General features: G+C 45.8%; 1 protein-coding gene across 1 annotated transcript in view; it reads left to right on the plus strand.

Annotated features, from left to right (window-relative positions):
* The first annotated feature begins 1,155 nt into the window (after positions 1-1,155).
* LOC141917788 (single-stranded DNA-binding protein 2-like) overlaps positions 1,156-22,821 on the plus strand; it is a 294,301-nt gene continuing 272,635 nt past the window's right edge. The window contains exon 1 of the mRNA XM_074811316.1: positions 1,156-1,222. Coding sequence (XP_074667417.1) covers positions 1,221-1,222 — 2 coding nt within the window. The 5' untranslated portion in view covers positions 1,156-1,220. The remainder of the gene's footprint in view (positions 1,223-22,821) is intronic.

A 22,821-nucleotide genomic window follows, 5' to 3' on the forward strand; every position in this document is an offset into this window, starting at 1 on the left:
AGGGCATATCCACCTGCTCCAGCGTGGAGTCCTCCATGGGCTGCAGGTGGATATCTGCTCTGGTGTGGTCCTCATGGGTTGCAGGGGGACACTCTGCCTCACTGTGGTTTTCACCACAGGCTGCAGGGGGATCTCTGCTTTGATGGCTAGAGCACCTCCTCCCCTTCCTCCTTCATTGACCTTGGTGTCTCCATAGTTTTTTCTCTCACATATTCTCACTCGTCTCTCCCAGCTGCTGTTGCACAGCAGTTTTTACCCTTTCTTAAATATGTTATCATCACAGAGGTGCCACCAGCTTTGCCGACTGGCTTAGTTGTGTCCAGTGGTGAGTCCATTTTGGAGCTGGCTGAAACTGGCTCTGTCCAGCACAGGGACAGCTCCTGATGTCTTAGGGAGGCCACACCTGCAGCCCCTCCCACTACCAAAACATTATCAAGTAAACCGAGTACAACTAAATATATAAGTGAGGTTAGGTGAAGGAATATTTAGACTGCAGATCTTGACAGGACCGAGATACTTAAATTGTCTATGCTAACAAGACATATATGTTTCCAGAAGCAGACCAGCTTAGATAACCTTGCAAGGGAAAATTTATGCATCTATGTACTGTGGACATATCTAGTATAGAAAGCAGCTAAAAAAGCATTGAGGTTGAAAATTAAGAGTTTGGATTCAGGTACCAATAGGGCAGTTAGATAGAGTCTAGGCTCTTAATGGTATTGGTCATACAGAATAATAAAAATGCTAATTACTCTGAAGAAAGAACATGGGGATTCTCAAAATGGGCTCAGATTGTATCCCAAATTTATTAACTATCTTGTACATTCAGATGTTATAATAATATTGTACTGGGTCTGGCTGAGCCAGAATTGGTTTTCCCCTGTAGCAGCCCTCATGGTGCTGTGTTTTATGTTGGGAGCTGGCAGGGTGTTGATAGCACACTGGTGTTGTGGCTACTGCTGAGTAGTGCTTACACAGCACCAAGGCTCTTTCCGACATTTCCCCCCCCACAGTGGGACGGGGTGGGCAAGATCTTGGGAGGGGACACAACCAGGACAGCTGACCCGAACTGACCAAAGGGATATTCCAGACCATATGACGTCTGCTCAGTATAAAGCTGGGAGAAAGGAGGAAGGGGGTGGGGTCACCCTTGGTCCTCCGAGGCAACCACTACGCGTATCGGAGCCCTGCTTCCTGAGAAGGCCCGACATCGCCTGTTCATGGGAAGTAGAGAATAAATCTGTTTGGTTTTTTTTTTTCTTTTGCTTCCACGTGCAGACCTTTGCTTTGCTTTGCTTATATTAAAACTGCTTTTGTTTTACCCACAAGGGTTGTGGTTTTTTTTTTCCTATCTTATTTTCTTTCCCGTCTTTGCCCTGTTGAGAAAAAAAGGGGAAAGTGGGGGGAAGTGATAGAGCAACTTGGTGGGTACCTGGCATTTAGCCAAGGTCAAACCACCACAAATATGAAAGCCATAGGAAAACCTAGGAGAAAGTTCTATTTTCACGATAGGGTCTAAAAACTGTACTTAGGTTGAATAAATATTCATTATCTTAAAAATCTAGTCTTTGTGCTAAATTAGCAGGTGTTCTTTCAAAAGTTAGCATAATTATATATGTAATGCAAGACTATATCAACATACATATGGGTAGTAACTGAGGTTTCACAGGCAAGTGCCATTCTGGCTCTTCCTAGATATTTAGGGCAAATATATATTTATGTATTTTGCAGTTCTATACAGAAGATTATTTAGACAGTTTTGAAAGATTTTATGCTTATCACAGGGAGACTCTGTAGGAGAGCTGAAAACATGCTTTTAAAAATGTTTCCACAGGTGTTTACTAAAACAGAAAGACTAATTAAATTTCTCTGTGTTCCTGCTCCTTTTGTTTATTTTTTTGTGAATATTTTAATTAATAGGTTTATGGTGAGGATTATATTAACAAAATTTAAGTAAATATTAGATAAATCTAATGCAAAATACTAATGCAAAATATAGTTTAGATTTTTAAAAAGCAAATATTTTTGCTAGAAATCTAATTATAAGCTTTCCTGTAATGTATATTTTATTATAAAATAATTAAATCAGAAAATATGTGTATGTACATATGTTTTTGCATTCAGTTAGGGACTACTAACTCCAGGGTTAAATAGCAACTATGCAGAGGCATAGTTTGAATCGCAGAGTCACAGAATCATTTAGGTTGAAAAAGGCCTTTAAGATTATTGAGTCCAGCTATTAACCTAGAACTGCCAAGTCCACCACTAAACCATGTCACTAAGTGCCACATCTACACGCCTTTTAAATACCTCCAGGGATGGTGACTCAACGACTCAGTGAAGAAATTTTTCCTAATGTCCAATCTAAACCTCCCAGGTGCATCTTGAGGCCATTTCCTCTGGTCCTATCACTTCTTCCTTGGGAGAACCTACTGAAACCCACCTGATACAGTCCCCCACAACATTCTTGCCACTAAACCAGAGCGATATGGATTTGAGGGATAGATTGTTAGATGGACAAGGAATTGGTTTGATGGCTGTGTGTCATGTCCTGCTCAGACGAGGGACACAAGTGACTTAGATTTGTAAATCCCCTACGGAGTGGACAACGGTGAGACAAGTCTTGAAGTCCAAAAATTTATTAACTTCCCACAATGTACTAATTGGATACACGATAATTGGATAAGTATATAACAAGTTGTGGCAAGCAATACAGTATTGCATTTCTTAATGGTAGTGAAGGAAAGGGGAAAAAGGAAAGGAGGGAGATGGAGAGAATAGAGAAATAGAGATCACCAGTCTGGGTTCCTGCGTGGATCCCGCCAGCGAGGGTTCAAGGAGGCATCCGTCTTCTTTGTTTCACTTCACTCTCTGCCCCCCCCCCTTGCCCCCCCCAATTTATACACACTTTCCTTGGGTCCGTCCCCTAGGTTGACCCACATACCTACCTATCCCATGTATGGGGAGGAGTAAGGTGTTTCATGGGATGATGTAATTAGCATGATCTTGTTAGTCTTCATTAGCATATTGAGGGGTGTTAACTTTAATATGCATTTCGTGCATAATGAAGCAAAGGTCATTCACCGGACAGATGGCCCTTGAAACTTGACCAGGTGCATCAGAGCAGAACTGTCCTGTCTCCACAGGGCTCCCTCCTCCAGCTGCATCCTGTGTTATTCGGGCAGCCTTATCAGCTTCGACCTCCACACAATCCATCCCATGACTATAGTTTCATTGCTTGCAAGTGTTTGACACATTCCTTAGCTCAGAGGGCCTCCACTCCCCCTGCTAACTTTTATCTCTTTCTCAGGCTGTTTTTCTCAGTCTTTGTTTCTCGCAGGCCTGTTTCTTTCAGGACCTATATTTACAAGTCATCTCTCACACTGTGTCCAAAAAGTTACAGACAAGGGCTCAATGTCCAAGTGGAAATCAGTAACAAGTGGTATCACTCAAGGGTCCATACTGAGAATATTATTCAATATCTTCATCAGTGACATAGACAGTGGGATTGAGTGCACCCTCAGCAAGTCTGCAGATGACACCAAGTTGAGTGGTGCAGTTGACATACCTGAGGGAAGGGATGCCATCCAGAAGGACCTGGACAGGCTTGAGGAATGGGCCCATGTGAACCTCATGAAGTTCAACAAGGCCAAGTGCAAGGTCCTGCACCTGGGTCAGGGCAGTCCCCCGTGTCAGTAGACTGGGGTATGGATGGATTGAGAGCAGCCCTGTGGAGAAGGACTTGGAGGTACTGGTAGATGAAAAGCTAGACATGAGCCAGCAATGTGCACACGAAGCCCAGAAAGCCAACCATATTCCAGCTGCATAAAAAGAAGCATGGCCAGCAGGTCAAGGCAGGTGATTCTCCCCCTCTACTCCCCTCTTGTGAGACCCCACCTGTAGTTCTGCATTCAGCTCTGGGGTCCTCAGTACAAGAAAGACATGAACCTGTTGGAGTGGGTTCAGAGGGCCACAAAAATGGTGAGATCTGGAACACCTCGCCTATGAAGAAAGGCTAAGAGCGTCAGGGTTGTTCAGCCTGGAGGAGAGAAGGATCTAGGGAGACCTTATTGTGGCCTTTCAGTACTTAAAGGGGTCTTATAAGAAACATGGAGAAATACTTTTTACCAGGGCCTGCAGTGACAGGACAAGAGGCAAAGGTTTTAAACTGAAAGAGGGTAGATTTAGATTGGACATAAAGAAGAAATTTTTTTATGATGAGGGTGGTGAGGCACTGGAACAGGTTGCCCAGAGAATTTGTGGATGCCCCATCATTGGAAGTATTCAAGGTCAGGTTGGATGGGGCTCTGAGCAACCTGATCTAGTGAAAGATGTCCCTGCCCATGGCACGGATGCTGGACTAGATGACCTTTAAAGGTCCCTTACAACCCAAACCTTATTATGATTCTGTGAAATCATTAGACCTTTTAATTCCCTTAGACACTGCCCTTTGCATATGCTGATATTAAAGCCTGTATTTCAAGTGTTGGGATGTGCTGTGACATTGTTAGGTAGATCAAAGGATGCAGGAAAATTAGACACTGCACAATTTCTAAAGAAGACAGAGAATCTTGAACCTGGATCATGACATGTAACAGAATTTTTTTCTAATAATTTGGATTTTCAAATATATTTAAATATAATTCTTTATTGATAATTTCTCTTATGGGTTTGAAATCTTATATAAAAATTTGTCTTGTTTTTTAAAACCCCTCCTTTCACCTTTTAGAAAAGAAATAATCATATTTGTTTCTCTCTAATATAAACATAATTAACATCAGTGGTATATGAAATTATTTATGTCTGTAAAGAGAGCTTCACAATTAAATCATAGATTTGCTACTAGGCAGTTTGAAGATGTGAGCTTTGCTTGCAAGACAATGGGTTTATATTCTATATTCCATAGATTCTCATTATATGTCTTGTCAGCAAAATTATATTAGACAATCTTACTATTTGTATCAGCTCATTTAATCTTATTTATAAGACAAAATTGTCCTTGATGTTATGCTTCTACTCATTACCAGAAATCATTTTTCTCTAGCATATTAATATTAAAGTTTATGTATGGTAACTTTTAAAAAAATATTTCCCATTAACAGCATCTACTGGTTTAGTGACTCATTTTATTTTCTTGTATTTTCTGGAAGATATTCCTTCTCTTTTTAAGAAATACAAAAATAATTTGGTTACAACTCAACTCAGAGGTTGATTCTATAGGCTGTGAAGCTTCCATTTAAACCACTGATCTGGACAGGAGATGCAAGATTGGGTACCTTTTATCAGCTTCTGAACTATGCTCTTTTGTACTGAAACTTTATAAAATAACATTAATTAAGACTTCAAATGTAATGGAAAACTGCTAATTGAGAAATAAAAGAGAGCAAGGAAGAGAGAGAAAGAGTTAGAACACAGTCAGTTCCTTCTGTAACATGCCATATCAACTTCAACCCACAAAATGACAGATGCTTTGGTGCATACCACCATCCTAGAAATGTATTACCTAGAAAAATATTAAGCAATAACTACATATGTAGAATATGCTATCAATTGCAGGTTTACAACTCAAGGAATAATTATAAGGAATAAAAAGTAAGTTCAGATTTCATTTTAACAAAATTAAAAATACTTCAATTTCAAATTGAACAATAAATTTACTGTCCTTGAATAGCCAAATCTCAGAGAATATAATGCATATGTATTGCCAGATCATTCTAAATTGAATATTTGAAATCTTGAAGCCTACTTACAAAATAGGAAATAATGGAACATGTAGTTGTGTTGGTGCATTTTGGGAAATACAGTAACTTTTATTAATGTAAAAATGTAAACCTCATTAAAAAATATATTTCTTATTACCATCTTCTCAAGGATATTTTAACTAAAGTTTGAATTTCAGACCTTTGTAAATTATTTGTGACCAGTTCAACATATTTGTTATTGGTCATTGTGGTTTAGTACAGTAAACATTTTCACTATTACCTGTTTGTTTCAGTGATCTACTCCGGCTAGTCTTCAGTTTATATTTCCACCTAAAAGGGCCAAATTATATACTCATTTAGGTCCACCCAACCCCATTGTGGTGGTTTAGTCCCTGCCGCGGTCTGAGACCACGCGTCCGCTGCCCCTCCCCCAAAAAGGGAGTGAAATACAAAGCCCCGGGGCTGAGATAAGGAAAGGTTTAATACAACAGTGCAACAGCAACACAACAAACAACAACAATAATAATAACAGTAATAACAATGAACAGAGCAAGATATCTACCAATACAGCAGTGGGAACAGAGCGATGGCATAACACACGTGTTAACCGACAGTCTCGAGCTCCATGCTAATGGGCGCCAGGATGTGACGTCAACATGGTATATGAATAACCCGGCTAGAGCTTCCCCCCCACTGCTGGGGAAACTTAACCCTATCCTGGCTAAACCAGGACATAATCCACCCCTTTAGTCTATATGATGTGCATCACATCCAGCTGCCATTTAGCAATTAGCATTGACAAAGAAAAATTAACAAAAGCACAGTATAACTCACGGTGTGTTTTCACCCACAATCAAGTCCCCTTGTGGTACGCATCGGACCTCTCCATCCTTCTGCATCACCCACCAGGTGCACCCAGGTCCTTGAGCAAAGACAATGCCGTGGATGGGTTTGCCTTTGCCCGGTGCAGGACTAACCCAGACCATTTTTCCCAGCAGGTCCCTCATGCGCACCACAGGGACTTTATCCCCGTCTACAACACGTGGAAGTTTTGACTGAGCCGGGCCAGCTCGATTGGCAGATCCTCTTGTGTTCACTAACCAAGTGGCCTTTGTCAGATGTGTGTCCCAGTGTTTGAAGGTTCCACCCCCCATCGCTCTCAATGTAGTTTTTAACAGTCCATTGTAGCGCTCGATCTTCCCGGAGGCTCGTGCATGGTAGGGGATGTGGTAGACCCACTCGATGCCATGTTCTTCTGCCCAGGCATCTATGAGGTTATTTCGGAAGTGAGTCCCATTGTCCGACTCAATCCTCTCTGGGGTGCCGTGTCGCCACAGGACTCGCTCTTCAAGGCCCAGGATGGTATTCCGGGCGGTGGCGTGGGACACTGGATAAGTTTCGAGCCATCCAGTGGTTGCTTCCACCATTGTGAGCACGTGGCGCTTGCCTCGGCGGGTCTGTGGCAGTGTGATGTAGTCGATCTGCCAGGCCTCTCCATATTTATATTTCATCCATTGATCTTCATTCCGCTGGGGCTTCACCTGTTTGTCTTGTTTGATCGCAGCACACGTCTCACATCCATGGATGATCTCTGCGATGGTGTCAATGGTGAGGTCCACCCCTCGATCTCGAGCCCACCTGTGTGTTGCATCTCTGCCTTGGTGGCCCGAGGTCTCATGGGCCCACCGGGCTATGAACAGTTCACCTTTACGCTGCCAGTCCAAGTCCACCAGAGCCACTTTGATCTTAGCAGCCTGGTCTGCCTGCTGGTTGTGTTGATGTTCATCAGTGGCTCGACTCTTGGGTATATGGGCGTCCACATGGTGCACCTTCACAACGAGGTTCTCCACCCGGGCTGCAATATCCTGCCATACTTCAGCGGCCGAGACAGGTCTGCCCTTGCGTTGCCAGTTGTTCTGTTTCCATTGCTGCAACCACATCCACAGGGCACTTGCCACCACCCATGAGTCAGTGTCAAGAATATTCAGATTTTATTAACTGAGCCAACTAATAACATACAAATCCCCTTTGTTAATTTTACCATACCTATCTGCAGGCAACAGGGTGCCAGTTACTCTCCTCCTTTTAATGCTTTCCTTTTTTCCATCCCCGCATTCCAGCACCCAAAAGGGAACAGAGAAACATTTGCAGTCAAAATTAAACAAAAAGCCAAAACTTTTGGCTAAGGCATGCATAATATCTTCATGCAAACCAAACAAAAATACAAAGTAGCTATCTTACTCCATCTTCAGAGGAATCAGGCATTCTTTTTATTATGTTCTGTTAGCTAAATATAACACACATACACACTATGCACAGGTTCCTTAACTGCACCATGTAATCATAAAATCATAGAATCATAGAATGGTTTGGCTTGGAAGGGACCTTAAAGATCATCTAGTTTCAACACCCCCACCATGGGCAGGGGCACCTTCTACTAGACCAGGTCACTCAAAGCCCCATCCAACCTGGCCTCGAACACTTCCAGGGAGGGGGCAGCCACAACCTCCCCGGGCAACCTGTGCCAGTGTCTCACCACTGTCACAGTACAGAACTGCTTCCTTACATCTAACCTAAATGTACCCTTTTTCAGTTTAAAACCGTTACCCCTTGTCCTATCCCTACACTCCCCGATAAAGAGTCCTTCCCCATCTTTCCTGTAGGCCCCCTTTAAGTACTGGAAGGCCGCTATAAGGTCTCCCTGGAGCCTTCTCTTCTCTAGGCTGAACAACTCCAACTCACACAGGCTGTCCTCATAAGGGAGGTGCTCCAGCCCCCTGATCATCTTCGTGGCCCTCCTCTGGACTCACTCAAGCAGGTCCATGTCTTTCTTATGTTGGGGGCCCCAGAGCTGGGCACAGTACTCCAGGTGGGGTCTCATGAGAGTGGAGTAGAGGGGGAGAATCGCCTCCCTCGACCTGCTGGCCACACTTCTCTTGATGCAGCCCAGGATACGGTTGGCTTTCTGGTCTGTGAGCGCACATTGCTGGCTCATATCCAGATTTCCATCCACTAATACCCCCAAGTTCTTCTCCGCAGGGCTGCTCTCAATCCACTCATCGCCCAGCCTGTATCCATGTTTGGGATTGCCCTGACCCATGTGCTGGACCTTGCACTTGGCCTTGTTGAACTTCATGAAGTTTGCACTGGCCCACCTCTCTAGCCTGTCAAGGTGCACCTTCAAGTTCCTTAGATGTTTTTGAACCTGATCTTCTCCTACAGTGGGTGGTTCTTCCTTCTCCCAGTCCCTGCCTGTCAGTCTCGGTCCAGCCGGGGCCGGGGCAACGTGCAGAAGAAAAACAAACTCACACCAGTTTGTTGAAGGGGGGGCATTGCCAAGAGCAAATGCCGCCACACTGTGTGCCAGCTCCCAATTTATTCCCACTTGTTTACATAGGTTTGTTTTTACTTCTACATCCTACTGACCTTCAGGTTTTATCTGTTTACTGCTCACACGCTCACCACGCATTCTGCAGGTGGTGTTCCAACCTGCTGTTTCTGACGCTCGCAACACGGGGTTCCGAATGTTGCCTCAGTTTCCCACAATCATTCTTCTAACCTCAAGGCCAGTTTACATTTTGCTAACCACCAGTTCTTAATTCCCACACCTGCCTTTACATTCTGCGTCTTGGGCACTGTGGCTGGAGCATCTGCAGGTGAAGACTGAGGCAAAAATGTTGTTGAGTACCTCAGCTTTCTCCATATCCCGGCTGACCAAGTCTCCCTTTTCCTTCCAGAGAGGGCCCATGTTTTCCCTAGTCTTCCTTTTATCACTGATGTACCTGTAAAAGCTTTTTTTGTTGCCCTTGATGTCCCTGGCCAGATTTAATTCTATGTATGTTAGATTTTACTTCAACAATGAATATTTCTTGAGTCTGACCTGGACTCTGATGGCAAGAATCCTGAGGTCTTTTAACAAAGCACTGGCTCAACCAGGACATGGACCTGGGCAACTCGCTCTAGTTGACCCTGCTCGAGGAGGGGGAGGGTTGGACCAGATGACCTCCAGAGGTCCCTTCCAATTTCAACCATTCAGTGATTCTGTGATTCAAGGGTGACCACAGAACCACCCTTTCAGAGAGAGGCACTGACAGTCAGCACGCTGTCCTGCATTGTCTGCAGGGAGAGTGCAAGAATTGCAAGGATTTACTGCTCTCCTAATACTGCTGATTCATTGACAAAAATGAAATTAAATTGTACAATATTAGAACTATTAATAGCCCTCTACCCCTGTTGCAGACTGCAATATTTCTGAAGACATTTCCATTGGTGACAGAAACAGATCATCTACCAAACTCTCTGACCAACACTGGATCAAACACTGGGAAGGTATCTGGAGACTGCAATCAACAAAATTAGGGAATTATTCAGTTTTTAACTGTGTTCACAAAAACTGTTCTTCCTTCTTGTTCAATGATTGTCTAAGTAAACTGCAGAAACTGTCCTGGGAGTAAGGATTCTCACCTCTACAGTAAATGCCCTGATCACTAGTCCACAGGGTCCTATTCCCTTTTGTATATACTTTTCCAGGAATCTGGCATATGTTTCTGCATAGCAATAGTTTCAGATGCTGGGGGGGGGAGGGGGGGGTGAACGGGGACGGGGACACAACACATCTATCTTTCAGCTAGCCAAGACTCTTCTGTCCCTGAAGTATGTGGAAAGAAAGCAACTAGAGCTGTATTTTTGAAAGGGTCTGATTCTGTGTAATATATTCTGAGAATATTTACCACGAGTGGTAGAGGGAACCTAAATGGAAATATGCCTAGTTTCTATAGTGCAGTGGAACTTAAGTCAGGAGATGTCAAATTGGGCTGTGTGGTGCTTGACAAAATGTTGAGTCAAAATGAAACATACCTATCAGTTCATAGCTGCCAGCAGCTGAAAGTAGATATTTTAGATCACAATATTCTGCTTAGTACTTCAGCTCCAACCAAGTTATTCATTAGGTACCTACATCCTTTACTAGATCTAGCCCATATAGTTTATATAATATTTTGAAGAATTAAAATGATTGATATTGTGATAGCTCAGGAAGTATCAGGGCTTCATTGTGCCAAGCTCTTCCAGACAGGTAGATGAAAGACTCTGATCCATAAAGTTTGTCATCTGAAGAGACAAGGCATTAGTAGAACTGCAACAGATAAAGCTGAAAAAACAAACAAGAAAGATGTAACAAAAGCCCACAACATTTGTCCACACTGGAGGATTGACAGTTGATCTCATATGGCATGAATAAGGGGACAAAGAAAGGAGGCTCTTGGCCAGAGCACTAACTGTTGTGTCCAGAGGAGGGCAACAAAGCTGGTGACAGGGCTGGAAGGCATGTCCTATGAGGAGCGGCTGAGGACTCTGGGTTTGTCTAGTTTGGAGAAAAGGAGGCTGAGGGGAGACCTCACTGCTCTCTACAGCTTCCTGAGGAGGGGAAGTGGAGAGGGAGGTGCTGATCCCTTCTCCCAAGGATCCAGTGACAGGATATGTGGAAATGGTTCAAAGCTCTGTCAGGGGAGGTTCAGATGTGACATTTGGAAACATTTCATAGAATCATAGAAGCATTTAGGTTGGAAAAGAACTTTAAGATCATCAAGTCCAACCGTAAACCTAACACTGCCAAGTCCACTACTAAACCATGTCCCTAAGTGCTACATCTGCACATCCTTTAAATACCTCCTGGGATGGTGACTCAACCACTTCCCTGGGCAGCCTGTTCCAATGCTTGACAACCCTTTCGGTGAAGAAATTCTTCCTAATATCCAATCTAAACCTCCCCTGGCACAACTTGAGGCTGTTTCCTCTCACTTGTTACCTGGGAAAAAACCTCCTTTCAGGTAGTTGTAGAGAGTGATAAGGTCTCCTCTCAGCCTCTTCTCTAGACTAAACAATACCAGTTCCCTCAGCTACTCCTCATAGGAATTGTTCTCTAGACCCTTCTCCAGCTTCATTGCTCTTCTTTGGATGCACTCCAGCACCTCAATGTCTTTCTTGTAGTGAGGGGCTCAAACTTAAACACAGTATTTGAGGTGTGGCCTCACCAGTGCCAAGGACAGGGGGACAATCACCTCCCTAGTCCTGCTGGCCACACTGTTCCTGATACAATTTCTTTAATGAGAGGGTGGTAGAACACTGGAACAGGCTTCCTAGAGAGGTCATCAATGCCCCAAGCCTGTCAGTGTTTGAGGCATTCAGACAATGCCCTTAATAACATGCTTACACATTTGGTCACCCTTAAGTGGTCAGGCAGTTGGACTAGATGTTCATTGTAGTTCCCTTCCAACTGAAAATATTCTATTCTATTCTATTCTATTCTATTCTATTCTATTCTATTCTATTCTATTCTACTCTATTCTATTCTTACAATCACTATCAAAGTTAGTGTAAAAAGCTTTCCTAGCATCAATAAACAGTTAATATATTAGAAAATAGAGGACGTAAGCTCACTGTTGTTCTTCAGTCTCAACTTGCATTTCTGTGGCTGTGTGGTGGTTTGACCTTGGCTAAATGCCAGGTACCCACCAAGTCGCTCTATCACTTCCCCCCACTTTCCCCTTTTCTTCTCAACAGGGCAAAGACGGGAAAGAAAATAAGATAGGAAAAAAAAAAAACACAACCCTTGTGGGTAAAACAAAAGCAGTTTTAATATAAGCAAAGCAAAGCAAAGGTCTGCACGCGGAAGCAAAAGAAAAAAAAACCGAACAGATTTATTCTCTACTTCCCATGAACAGGCGATGTCGGGCCTTCTCAGGAAGCAGAGCTCCAATACGCATAGTGGTTGCCTCGGAGGACCAAGGGTGACCCCACCCCCTTCCTCCTTTCTCCCAGCTTTATACTGAGCAGACGTCATATGGTCTGGAATATCCCTTTGGTCAGTTCGGGTCAGCTGTCCTGGTTGTGTCCCCTCCCAAGATCTTGCCCACCCCATCCCACTGGGGGGGGAGGGGTGAAATGTTGGAAAGAGCCTTGGTGCTGTGTAAGCACTACTCAGCAGTAGCCACAACACCAGTGTGCTATCAACACCCTGCCAGCTCCCAACATAAAACACAGCACCATGAGGGCTGCTGCAGGGGAAAACCAATTCCGGCTCAGCCAGACCCGGTACAGTCTCCACCCCTTATTCCATACCATTTACGTCATGCCCAGGTCCCACATAACACTCATTTATCCATTCCATAATCTTTCTTCACTCCTCCAGATGTTCAGTGACTTGGCTCCCATCTGTCAAGATGGATGTTCAGGACAGGAGCAGTATGTTTGACTGTTGGACTCCAACACCAGCTACGTTTGGGTCATTATTGCACGTATCTGGTTCACTCTTCGTCATTCCTACTTCCTCCATCACTTTCTGCAACATACAAATCACCCCACAGATTATTTCCCCCCCAAGGTTAAATGTCCTTGAGGCACACACTGAGTAGCCACATACTCCCACATTACCCACCAAGTACATCCAGGTCCCTGAGCAAAAACAATCCCACGAGTGGGCTTGCCTTTTCCCAAGGGAGGAGCAATCCATACTGCCTTCCCCAGCCATTTCCCTGTGTGTACTACAGGGACCTTATCTCCTCCCACAGTATGAAGGGGTTTTGTTTGGGCAGGAACAGGACGGTTAACAGATCCTCTGGCGTTAATTAGCCCAGTGGCTTCTGCTAAATTTATATCCGAGTGCTTCCATCCCCCATTGTCCAATGCTCTCAACATAGTCTTCAACAGTCCATTGTATCTTTCAATCTTTCCAGACGCTTGTGGGTAATAAGGGATGTGATACACCCACTCAATGCCGTGTTTCTTTGCCCAGGAGTTTATGAGATTATTTTGAAAATGGGTCCCATTATCTGATTCAATTCTTTCAGGAGTACCATGTCGCCATAAAATTTGCCTTTCAAGACCTAAGATGGTATTTCGGGCAGCGGCATGATTTACAGGGTACGTTTCAAGCCAACCAGTAGTTGCTTCCACCATGGTGAGTATGTAGCGCTTGCCTTGGCGTGTTCGTGGCAATGGTCCAATATAGTCAATTTGCCAGGCCTCACCATATCGAAAACTCAGCCATCGCCCTCTGTTCCAGGGAGACTTTACTCGTGTGGCTCGCTTGATTGCAGCACATGTTTCACATTCATGAGTGACCTGTGAGATGGCCTCCATGGTCAGGTCCACCCCTCGATCACGAGCCCATCTGTACATTGCATCTCTCCCGAGATGCCCGGATGTTTCATGGGCCCATCGAGCTACAAATAGCTCACCCTTGCACTCCCAGTCCAGGTCCACACGAGCCACTTCAATTTTGGCAGCCTTGTCTACTTGCTCATTGTTTTGATGTTGTTCGGTGGCATGGCTATTGGGCACGTGAGCATTTACATGACGTACCTTTAGAGCCACGTTTTCCACTCGGGCAGCGATGTCCTGCCACAATGCAGCAGCCCAGATGGGTTTACCTCTGCGCTGCCAATTGGTCTTCTTCCACTCCTGTAGCCACCCCCACAGGGCATTAGCCACCATCCAGGAGTCAGTGTAGAGATACAGTACTGGCCACTTTTCTCATTCAGCAATCTTTAGGGCTAGTTGGATCGCTTTTCCTTCTGCAAACTGACTTGATTCGCCCTCTCCTTCAGTGGCCTCAATGACTTGTCTTGTGGGACTCCACACAGCAGCTTTCCACTTTCGATGGTTTCCTACCACACGACAGGATCCATCAGTAAACAGAGCATACCGCCTTCCATCTTCTGGTAACTCGTTATATGGCAGTGCCTCTTGGGCACGACCCACCTCCTCAGGGAATGCTCCAAAATCTCTATTTTCTGTCCAGTCCATGATCTCTTCCAGGATCCCTGGACGGTTGGGTTTTCCCAGTGGAGCTCGTTGCGTGATTAACGCTACCCATTTACTCCAGGTAGCACTGGTTGCATGGTGCGTAGAAGGGATGTTTCCTTTGAACATTCAATGTAATACAGGCAATCGCGGTGCCAAGAGGAGCTGTGCTTCTGTACCAACAACTTCGGAAGCAGCTCGAATCCCCTCATATGCTGCTAGTATGTCCTTTTCAGTCGGAGTGTAGTGGGCTTCTGATCCTCGATATCCCTGGCTCCAAAATCCTAATGGTCGACCCCGAGTTTCACCTGGTATCTCCTGCCAGAGGCTCCATGTGAGGACATGCTCCCCAGTTGATCTGTAAAGTACATTTTGCACAGCTGGTCCTGTCCGAACAGGCCAAGAGCTACCGCCCGAGCTATCTCCTGTTTGATGTGCTCAAAGGCTTGTTGTTGCTCAAGACCCCACTCAGAATGGTTCTTCTTTTGGGTTACTTGATAGAGAGGGCTCACCAGCTGACTGTAACCTGGAATATGCATTCTCCAAAATCCCACAAGTCCTAAGACAGTTAGTGTTTCCTTCTTGTTGGTCGGTGGAGACATAGCGGCTATCTTGTTGACAACATCCACAGGCCCATGACGGCATCCATCTTGCCATTTTATTCCCAAGAACTGAATCTCTTGTGCTGGTCCTTTGACCTTGCTTTTCTTTATGGCAAACCCAGCTCTCAGAAGAATCTCAATTACTCTTTGTCCTTTCTTGAACACTTCTTCTGCCTCGTTGCCCCACACAATGATGTCATCGATGTACTGTAGAAGTTCAGGGGCATCACCCTCTTCCAGTGCAGTTTGAATTAGTCCATGACAAATAGTGGGGCTGTGCTTCCACCCCTGGGGCAGTCGATTCCAGGTATATTGGACACCCCTTCACGTGAAAGCAAACTGTGGCCTGCACTCTTCTGCCAAAGGAATTGAAAAGAATGCATTGGCAATGTGGATTGTGGCGTACCACTTGGCTGCCTTTGACTCCCGTTCATATTGGAGCTCTAAGACATCTGGTACAGCAGCACTCAATGGTGGCGTCACTTCGTTCAGGCCACGATAGTCTACTGTCAACCTCCACCCTCTGTCAGACTTTCACACTGGCCATATTGGCCTATTAAAAGGCAAACGTGTCTTACTGATGACACCTTGGCTTTCCAGTTGATGAATCAGATCTTGAATGGGAGCCAGAGAGTCTCGGTTTGTGCGATACTGCCGTCGGTGCACGGTCCTCGTAGCAATTGGCACCTGTTGTTCTTCAACTCGCAACAGTCCTACAACAAAAGGATCTTCCGAGAGGCCAGGCAGATTAGACAACTGTTTGACCTTCTCTGTGTTCACACTGGCCACACCAAAAGCCCATCGGTATCCTTTTGGGTCTTTGAAATACCCCCTCTTGAGGTAGTCAATGCCCAAGATACAAGGGGCTTCTGGACCAGTTACAATGGGATGTTTTTCCCACTTGTCCCTGGTCAAGCTAACCTCGGCCTCCAGTACTGACAGTTCTTGACATCCCCCTGTCACTCCTGAGATCCAGATAGGTTCTGCCCCTCTATAACTTGATGGCATTAATGTACACTGTGCCCTGGTGTCGATTAAAGCCTGGTACTTCTGTGTGATGTGCCAGGCCATCGAATCCACACTGTCCAATACACCCGATCATCCCTTTCCTCCTCCTGGCTGGAGGCAGGGGCCCTCTATTCCTGTTCTTGGTCGGAGTATTCACTGTCTGACCCTTGCCGTGCCAGGCCAGAGATTCCTTCATCAGGGTCAAGGGAGGTGATCTCAGTCTTCCTGTATCTGGGAGATCGCTGATTACTTTCTTGTGGTTTCACACCAGCTACATTAACAACCTTCTTGGATGTCTTCTTCTTGGCAGGGGCCTTTCCTCACAGTTCATGTACACGAGCTTCCAACTTGAAGGTGGGTTGGCCATCCCACTTCCTCATGTCCTCCCCCTGGTCACGCAGGAGGAACCAAAGTTCGCCACGTGTCATGCGCCTGGGTTTCCCTTTCCCTCTGACTGGGGAGGAAGAGAACTGATTTCTTGGGGTGCTCCTGACATCCAGGGCGCTCGCCTGTAGAGATGAGGAGGTACCAAGACTCTCTTCAAAGTTCTGAAGCCAGGAAGAGACTGCCTCCACAGTTGGTGTACATCTTAGTCCTTCTCCCACATCCATTTCTGGGTAGTACATCGCAGCCAAGCCGGCAGAATACGAGGATGGCGCACCTTTAATCACCTTCCTCCACATGGCCCGTGTGCACAGGACATCCTCTGGATTTTTAGGGGCTTCATCATTATCTGGATCACCATAGATGACTTCCAGCACTGCTAGTTCTCTCAGGTACTGGACACCTTCATCTGCAGTAGTCCACTTCCCTGGGGAGTTGTCCGTAAGATCTTCCTTGAAAGGATATCTTGCTCTAACACTTGAAAGGAGCCATCTCCACAGACTGCAAATTCCTGTCTCTTTTCCAATTCCCCTTTCAATTCCTCGATCTCTAGCAAGGGAACCCAGCTGTTGGGCTTCCTTACCTTCCAGCTGCTGAGCATCAGCCCCATTATCCCAGCATCGAAGCAGCCAGGCAGCAATCCGCTCACCCGGCTGGCAGCTATAGTCTTTCCGCAGATCTCGCGGTTCTGATGACGTCAGGGACCGGGTAGTTTCTGCCTCCTGTTTGAGTTCTGTTATTCCCTCTTCTGACCCCTTTGCTGAAGGACCCGCTTCTTCCTCTTCTTTCTCCTCCCTTATTAATCGAGGGTATGGGCCTGTTGTTCACCTTGTCCACTGTTTCTTTTTTACTACTGGGGCAATCTCTGCTGTTGTTGTTTTTGTTTGAGTTCCCATTTCCACCACAGTCCTTTGAGAGCACTGAACTGCAGCTCGATAAGCATAGGCCAGGCCCCAGTACAGCGCTAGGAGTTGCTGATTTTCACTGGGATAGACAAGGCACCCTTCTATCAGGTGTTGTGTCAGTTTTGCGGGGTTGCTTGCCTGTTCAGGGGTAAGATCCCAGGCTACAGGAGGTGATAACCGTCCTAGGAATCTGCCCAAATCCTTCCACTCCCCCTGCCACCCAGGGACAGGCCGTCTCAGGGCACATTTTGGTATTCTCTCACCCAAAATTTGCCTTCTCTTACACCAAAAACATACCAAGCTCCACACAGCCCACAATAGGCGAACAGCATTAATGAACAGTATCAAAGAGCTAACATAAGGGTGAATAAGTATCTCGGGATCCTGCAGAATAAAACCACTCATGATGTTCCCAATTTCTTCCAGCATGTTCCCGAGCTTAGCAAAATAAAGATAAGCAGCTGTGGTGGTGCAATTCTTACACCCTCCGCCCCTCTTTGTTGGGCTGCTTGGTGCTAAGTGCGATTCCACCCACATCCCCTGAGCTATACACCAGTCTGTGGAGATAAGGACTGATAATGTTAACGAGCCTGGCTCCTGCCCCTCCCGATTGCTCAGAAACGGCTATAACGGCCCATCGTCCCCTAAGGGCCTGGCACACCTGTGCCTGGGATGTGGTCAAATGGGAACAAGAACAGAGTTGCACATTCATCAAATTCTTGTGTAACTGCTGGAAGGCACCAGAAGGTATTTGACAAAAGTCAGTTATCTTGGACCCTATAAACTGCGATCACAATGGAGACCCTTTGAGGTCTCCTGGATCACAGCGGGCCTGTGACCAGCATCTCCCCTGAGCTGGGACGCCTCTCAGGTACCAAACCCTTAAGCTGTCGTCTGCTCCAGATGGAAGGCCAGGGCAAAGTCCACCCGCTCGAGTCTCAATTATCGTCCGTTGAAGAATGCCAAGGCATTGTGAGTATTTGCTCTAAACTCGAGAGGGAAATTTTCTTTGAGCTAGCTTCTCTTTCACCCGTTCTTTCTCTGTTTATTGCGGGGTGGGGGAGGTGGTGGTGGTGTACGTACCCTTGTTTCTGTGTGTGTTTGTCCATATTGTGTTTATTCTACTGAATCCAAACACCTTTGTTTCTGTGTGTTTGTCCATTTTGTGTATGCGCATATATATATATATAAAAAAATTAAGGTACCGTTAAGGAAGTTAGTGTGAATCTTGTCATTTTAGAATCAGTGAATAAGTCGCTTTTCTTTCTTTCAGTATTTCTGAATTATTTTGTAATAATAAATTGCTGTTAGTTATTAATAAATGTAGATTTCTTACTAAATCATTACCATGTCAATACTTTCATCCGCGACAGCAGCACAATCAACAAACCCGTGACCAGCACAAGAGCTTCTCGCTTAATAACTGCTATAGCTATAGCACACTTGAAATAAAACTGCTGTTGTCGAGCCCCACGTTGGGCGCCAAAAAAGACTGTGGTGGTTTGACCTTGGCTAAATGCCAGGTACCCACCAAGTCGCTCTATCACTTCCCCCCCTTCCCCCTTTTTTTCTCAACAGGGCAAAGAGGGGAAAGAAAATAAGATAGGAAAAAAAAAAACACAACCCTTGTGGGTAAAACAAAAGCAGTTTTAATATAAGCAAAGCAAAGCAAAGGTCTGCACGCGGAAGCAAAAGAAAAAAAAAAACATATTTATTCTCTACTTCCCATTAACAGGCGATGTCGGGCCTTCTCAGGAAGCAGGGCTCCAATACGCGTAGTGGTTGCCTCGGAGGACCAAGGGTGACCCCACCCCCTTCCTCCTTTCTCCCAGCTTTATACTGAGCAGACGTCATATGGTCTGGAATATCCCTTTGGTCAGTTCGGGTCAGCTGTCCTGGTTGTGTCCCCTCCCAAGATCTTGCCCACCCCGTCCCACTGTGGGGGGGGAAATGTCGGAAAGAGCCTTGGTGCTGTGTAAGCACTACTCAGCAGTAGCCACAACACCAGTGTGCTATCAACACCCTCTCAGCTCCCAACATAAAACACAGCACCATGAGGGCTGCTACAGGGGAAAACCAATTCCGGCTCAGCCAGACCCAGTACAGGCTGCTTAACCTTTATAAAGACAGAAGCATCCAGGTCCAATGCTTTTAATTACAAGTGGCATTTTGAAGCCTTCTGTGGTCTGCACTTAATGAAAAAAGTTACTTCATTTTGGACTTTGGCAGCATGGATGCTCTCTGTAAAAGGTAGACTGCAAATTAGCTTCCATCCTGCCTTAATAATAGGTTCAGTGTGCGAGGCATTGGCCTGTCAGCCTTGCACAGCCTCTGAGAAAGAGCTAGGCTTTGATGAAAAACAGGCCTTGGAAGAAAGATAAGAGGCTGTTGAGTTATGCCAAGGTGGCAGGGAGAAACAACGGACAGCTGCAACACTGAACCGTGGAAAAGTACTAAGCTGTGAGAAGTTGCTACCGCGAGAACAGCGCGTGATCAAGAGGGTGATTGGTCTGCACAGTGCATGTTAGAGTGGTCTTATGCTGATAGGAGAAAAGGTTGATAGCTGTCTAATTGCTGATTTGTTAACTATGAAGTAAGAGCTTTACCGACAGCATCCGAGAGCATAAGTATGTACCGTTGTAACAATAAACTCTCTTTTTTCTGGATTTCATCTGGAGTCCGTGCCTCAGTTGCCACAAATGGTGCCCCGTGTGTGCGGGAAATAAGCGTGACCAACTTGGATCACTCCGGTGGCAACCCCCACAGAACTGAAGTAGCTGCTGAAAGGAAGCAGAAGTCGGCATCAATCACCGTTGCAGGGTGAGCAAGGTGAGCTGTGGGGAAGCGATGGGTAGGTCGATACCCTCGGAAGAAAAGTCAGTGCTTGCACTGATGGAAAGACTGTTAGCTAAATATAAGGTGCATATTAACCTGCGTGCCTTGAAGGGAATTTTAAACTGGGTAGCAGCCGCGGTTACTATATTCACTGTTCTGATATGGGATACAGCAGGAGTAAGACTGTGGGACTGTGCAACCCGAGGGAATGAGGTTGCGGCAGAACTCTTACCGACATGGAGAACTCTTTTTGAGATAGTAAAAAGACACAATAATGAACGCGGCCAGACTGTTAACACAGAGAATGAGAACCCAGAGGGCAAGGACGCATATTTTGAACCCCGGGAGCAAGATTTATATGCTGGGTCTCTAGACTGTGATAATCTTTTAGACCCTGACACTGTAAATCCTAAAAGAGACTCTGGCCTGTGTCCTCCCTTAGCTGGGGATGATCCGTGGGTAAAAGTGAGGCAAGAAGCCTTGGCGCAAGGGGATATGGACATGGCGAGAAAGATTGTTGCTCCTGTAATCTATGAGCCGGGACGTCAGCCACGTTGGGAAGGACTGCATTTTTCTGTTATTAAAGAACTACAGAAAAGCGTTAATGAGGACGGGCTTCAAAACTCATTTACAACAGGTATACTGGAGACAATCGCTCATGGATATCAATTGGTCCCGTGGGATTGGCTGGCACTTTTAAAAATGGTACTAACGCCGGCACAGTATTCTATCTGGAAACCGAGTGTGTGGATCTCTGTACTCAGCATTCGCGCCCCCCACTGTGGCAGGTGCATCCACCCAATGAAAGCAGAGCTTCTTGGCTGCTGAAGTGCAGCAGCTCCTGACTGCCTTTGTTCTCAGGGCTTCGCAGTAATTGGGGCCTTTGGCCAAAGGGAGCCGCTATTGACTACAGGTCAGATTCGGCCTGGGTATAAATGGAGTCCCCTGGGGGAGCCATTTGGAGCTTGTCCCCTGGAGCTGCATGCTGCGGTCGAGGACTCTCCCCTTGGGTCGGGACGCTGCCCTGAGCAGGTCCTCGAGGTTGAGAGCCCTCACTTGTCAGGTGAGTGTAGAGCATTTTGGGTTGTCGTTAAACCCTAGGGAGTGAAGTTTTGTTTGCGTTTGGGGTTGCCGTTAAACCCCTGGGGAGTGGGGCTTTGTAAAGTGTTTTGGGTTGTTGTTAAACCCCAGAAAGTTATTCTGTTCTCCTCTTGTGGACATCCGAATCTGTAACTTATGGAGAGCTGGTTGGTGGTTTTATTAAAAAATAAATTTATTTTTTTAAATTGGTGGTGGGTTGCTCATTTGGAAGCCTCCGTAACGCCCGGGTCCTCCCCGAGCCCCCCCCGCCGCGGGGCGACCGCCTGTGGCTGAGCCCGGCACCACGCTCTCGGCCCGCGCCCCCCAACACCACAAGCGGCAGTTTTTACAGAAGCTGCTGACTCTGGGATGCAGCGTCCCTTGTCTGCCAACACCACATAATCAATAAGCAATGGCTTCATATGGTCTTAATGGTGTTTTGATGTTTGTAGTATTTGTCATTTTATGTTGTGCGAGTAATAAGTGTAAGGGGCCCCTTTGTGTGGGTGTGTGATTGTTCTGCGGGTGTGAGACGCAGCCCAGCTGCAGCTGCGGAGTGCGGAGCTCTCTGACAGAGCACCCTAGTGCCCGCCTGCTGGGTCACTGGTGCTGCCTGTTTGTTCGGGCTCAGTGTTTGAAGTGTCATAGGTGAAATATCTCCTCTAGCAGGAGGCAGTAATTCTGTGTTAATTGTTGTCTTGAATTGCTGTAACGTTTCAAAGCAAATAACTCATTCATGCAAGGGGCCCAGTAAACTGGGTAGCAACTATTTGTCCATTTATATTAGAAACCCCTATTACATCATGGGCTCGTGACTGTATGGCTCAATGGGGAACTCAAATTGGATCAAATTTGTCTTAATCGCCACTGCAGCACAAGCCACCCCTAAACCCACCCTGAAACTAACCTGGAAAACAGAATCACCTGTGTGGGTGGGTCAGTGGCCTTTGCCAATGGAAAAGTTGTGAGGATATGGGTACGTTACAGCCAGGAATGCCCTCCCCAACAAGGATTCCCCGAAACTGGCATCTTGTAATAATTGATCTGAAGGATTGGGTTTTTACCATTCCCTTGCATCCGGATGATGCACCTAAATTTGCCTTTTTTGTTCCCAGTATTAATGTTAGTGAACCTGCAAGACGGTATCACTGGGTTGTTTTGCCACAAGGCATGAAAAACAGTCCCCCTGTTAGAATGCAGATCCCCCAGGCTGTTATATATCATTATATGGATGACATCCTTAGAGCAGCAGAAACACAGGAGATGATGGAAAAAGCTCTTGCTTTAACCAAAGACTCAGTATCTCAAATGGGGTGACAAATAGCACCTGAAGAGGTACAGAGATCATCACCATGGCTGTACCTGGGGTGGAGAATTTGTGAACAGACCATTGTCCCGCAACAGGTTAAACTTAAAACTGATGTTAAGACTTTAAATGATTGACAGAAACTGTTCGGAGCCATAAATTGGATACAGCTGTTGTTGGGCCTAAGTAATGATGAT

Source organism: Strix aluco, chromosome W, assembly GCF_031877795.1.
Source record: "Strix aluco isolate bStrAlu1 chromosome W, bStrAlu1.hap1, whole genome shotgun sequence".
Classification (NCBI taxonomy): domain Eukaryota; kingdom Metazoa; phylum Chordata; class Aves; order Strigiformes; family Strigidae; genus Strix; species Strix aluco.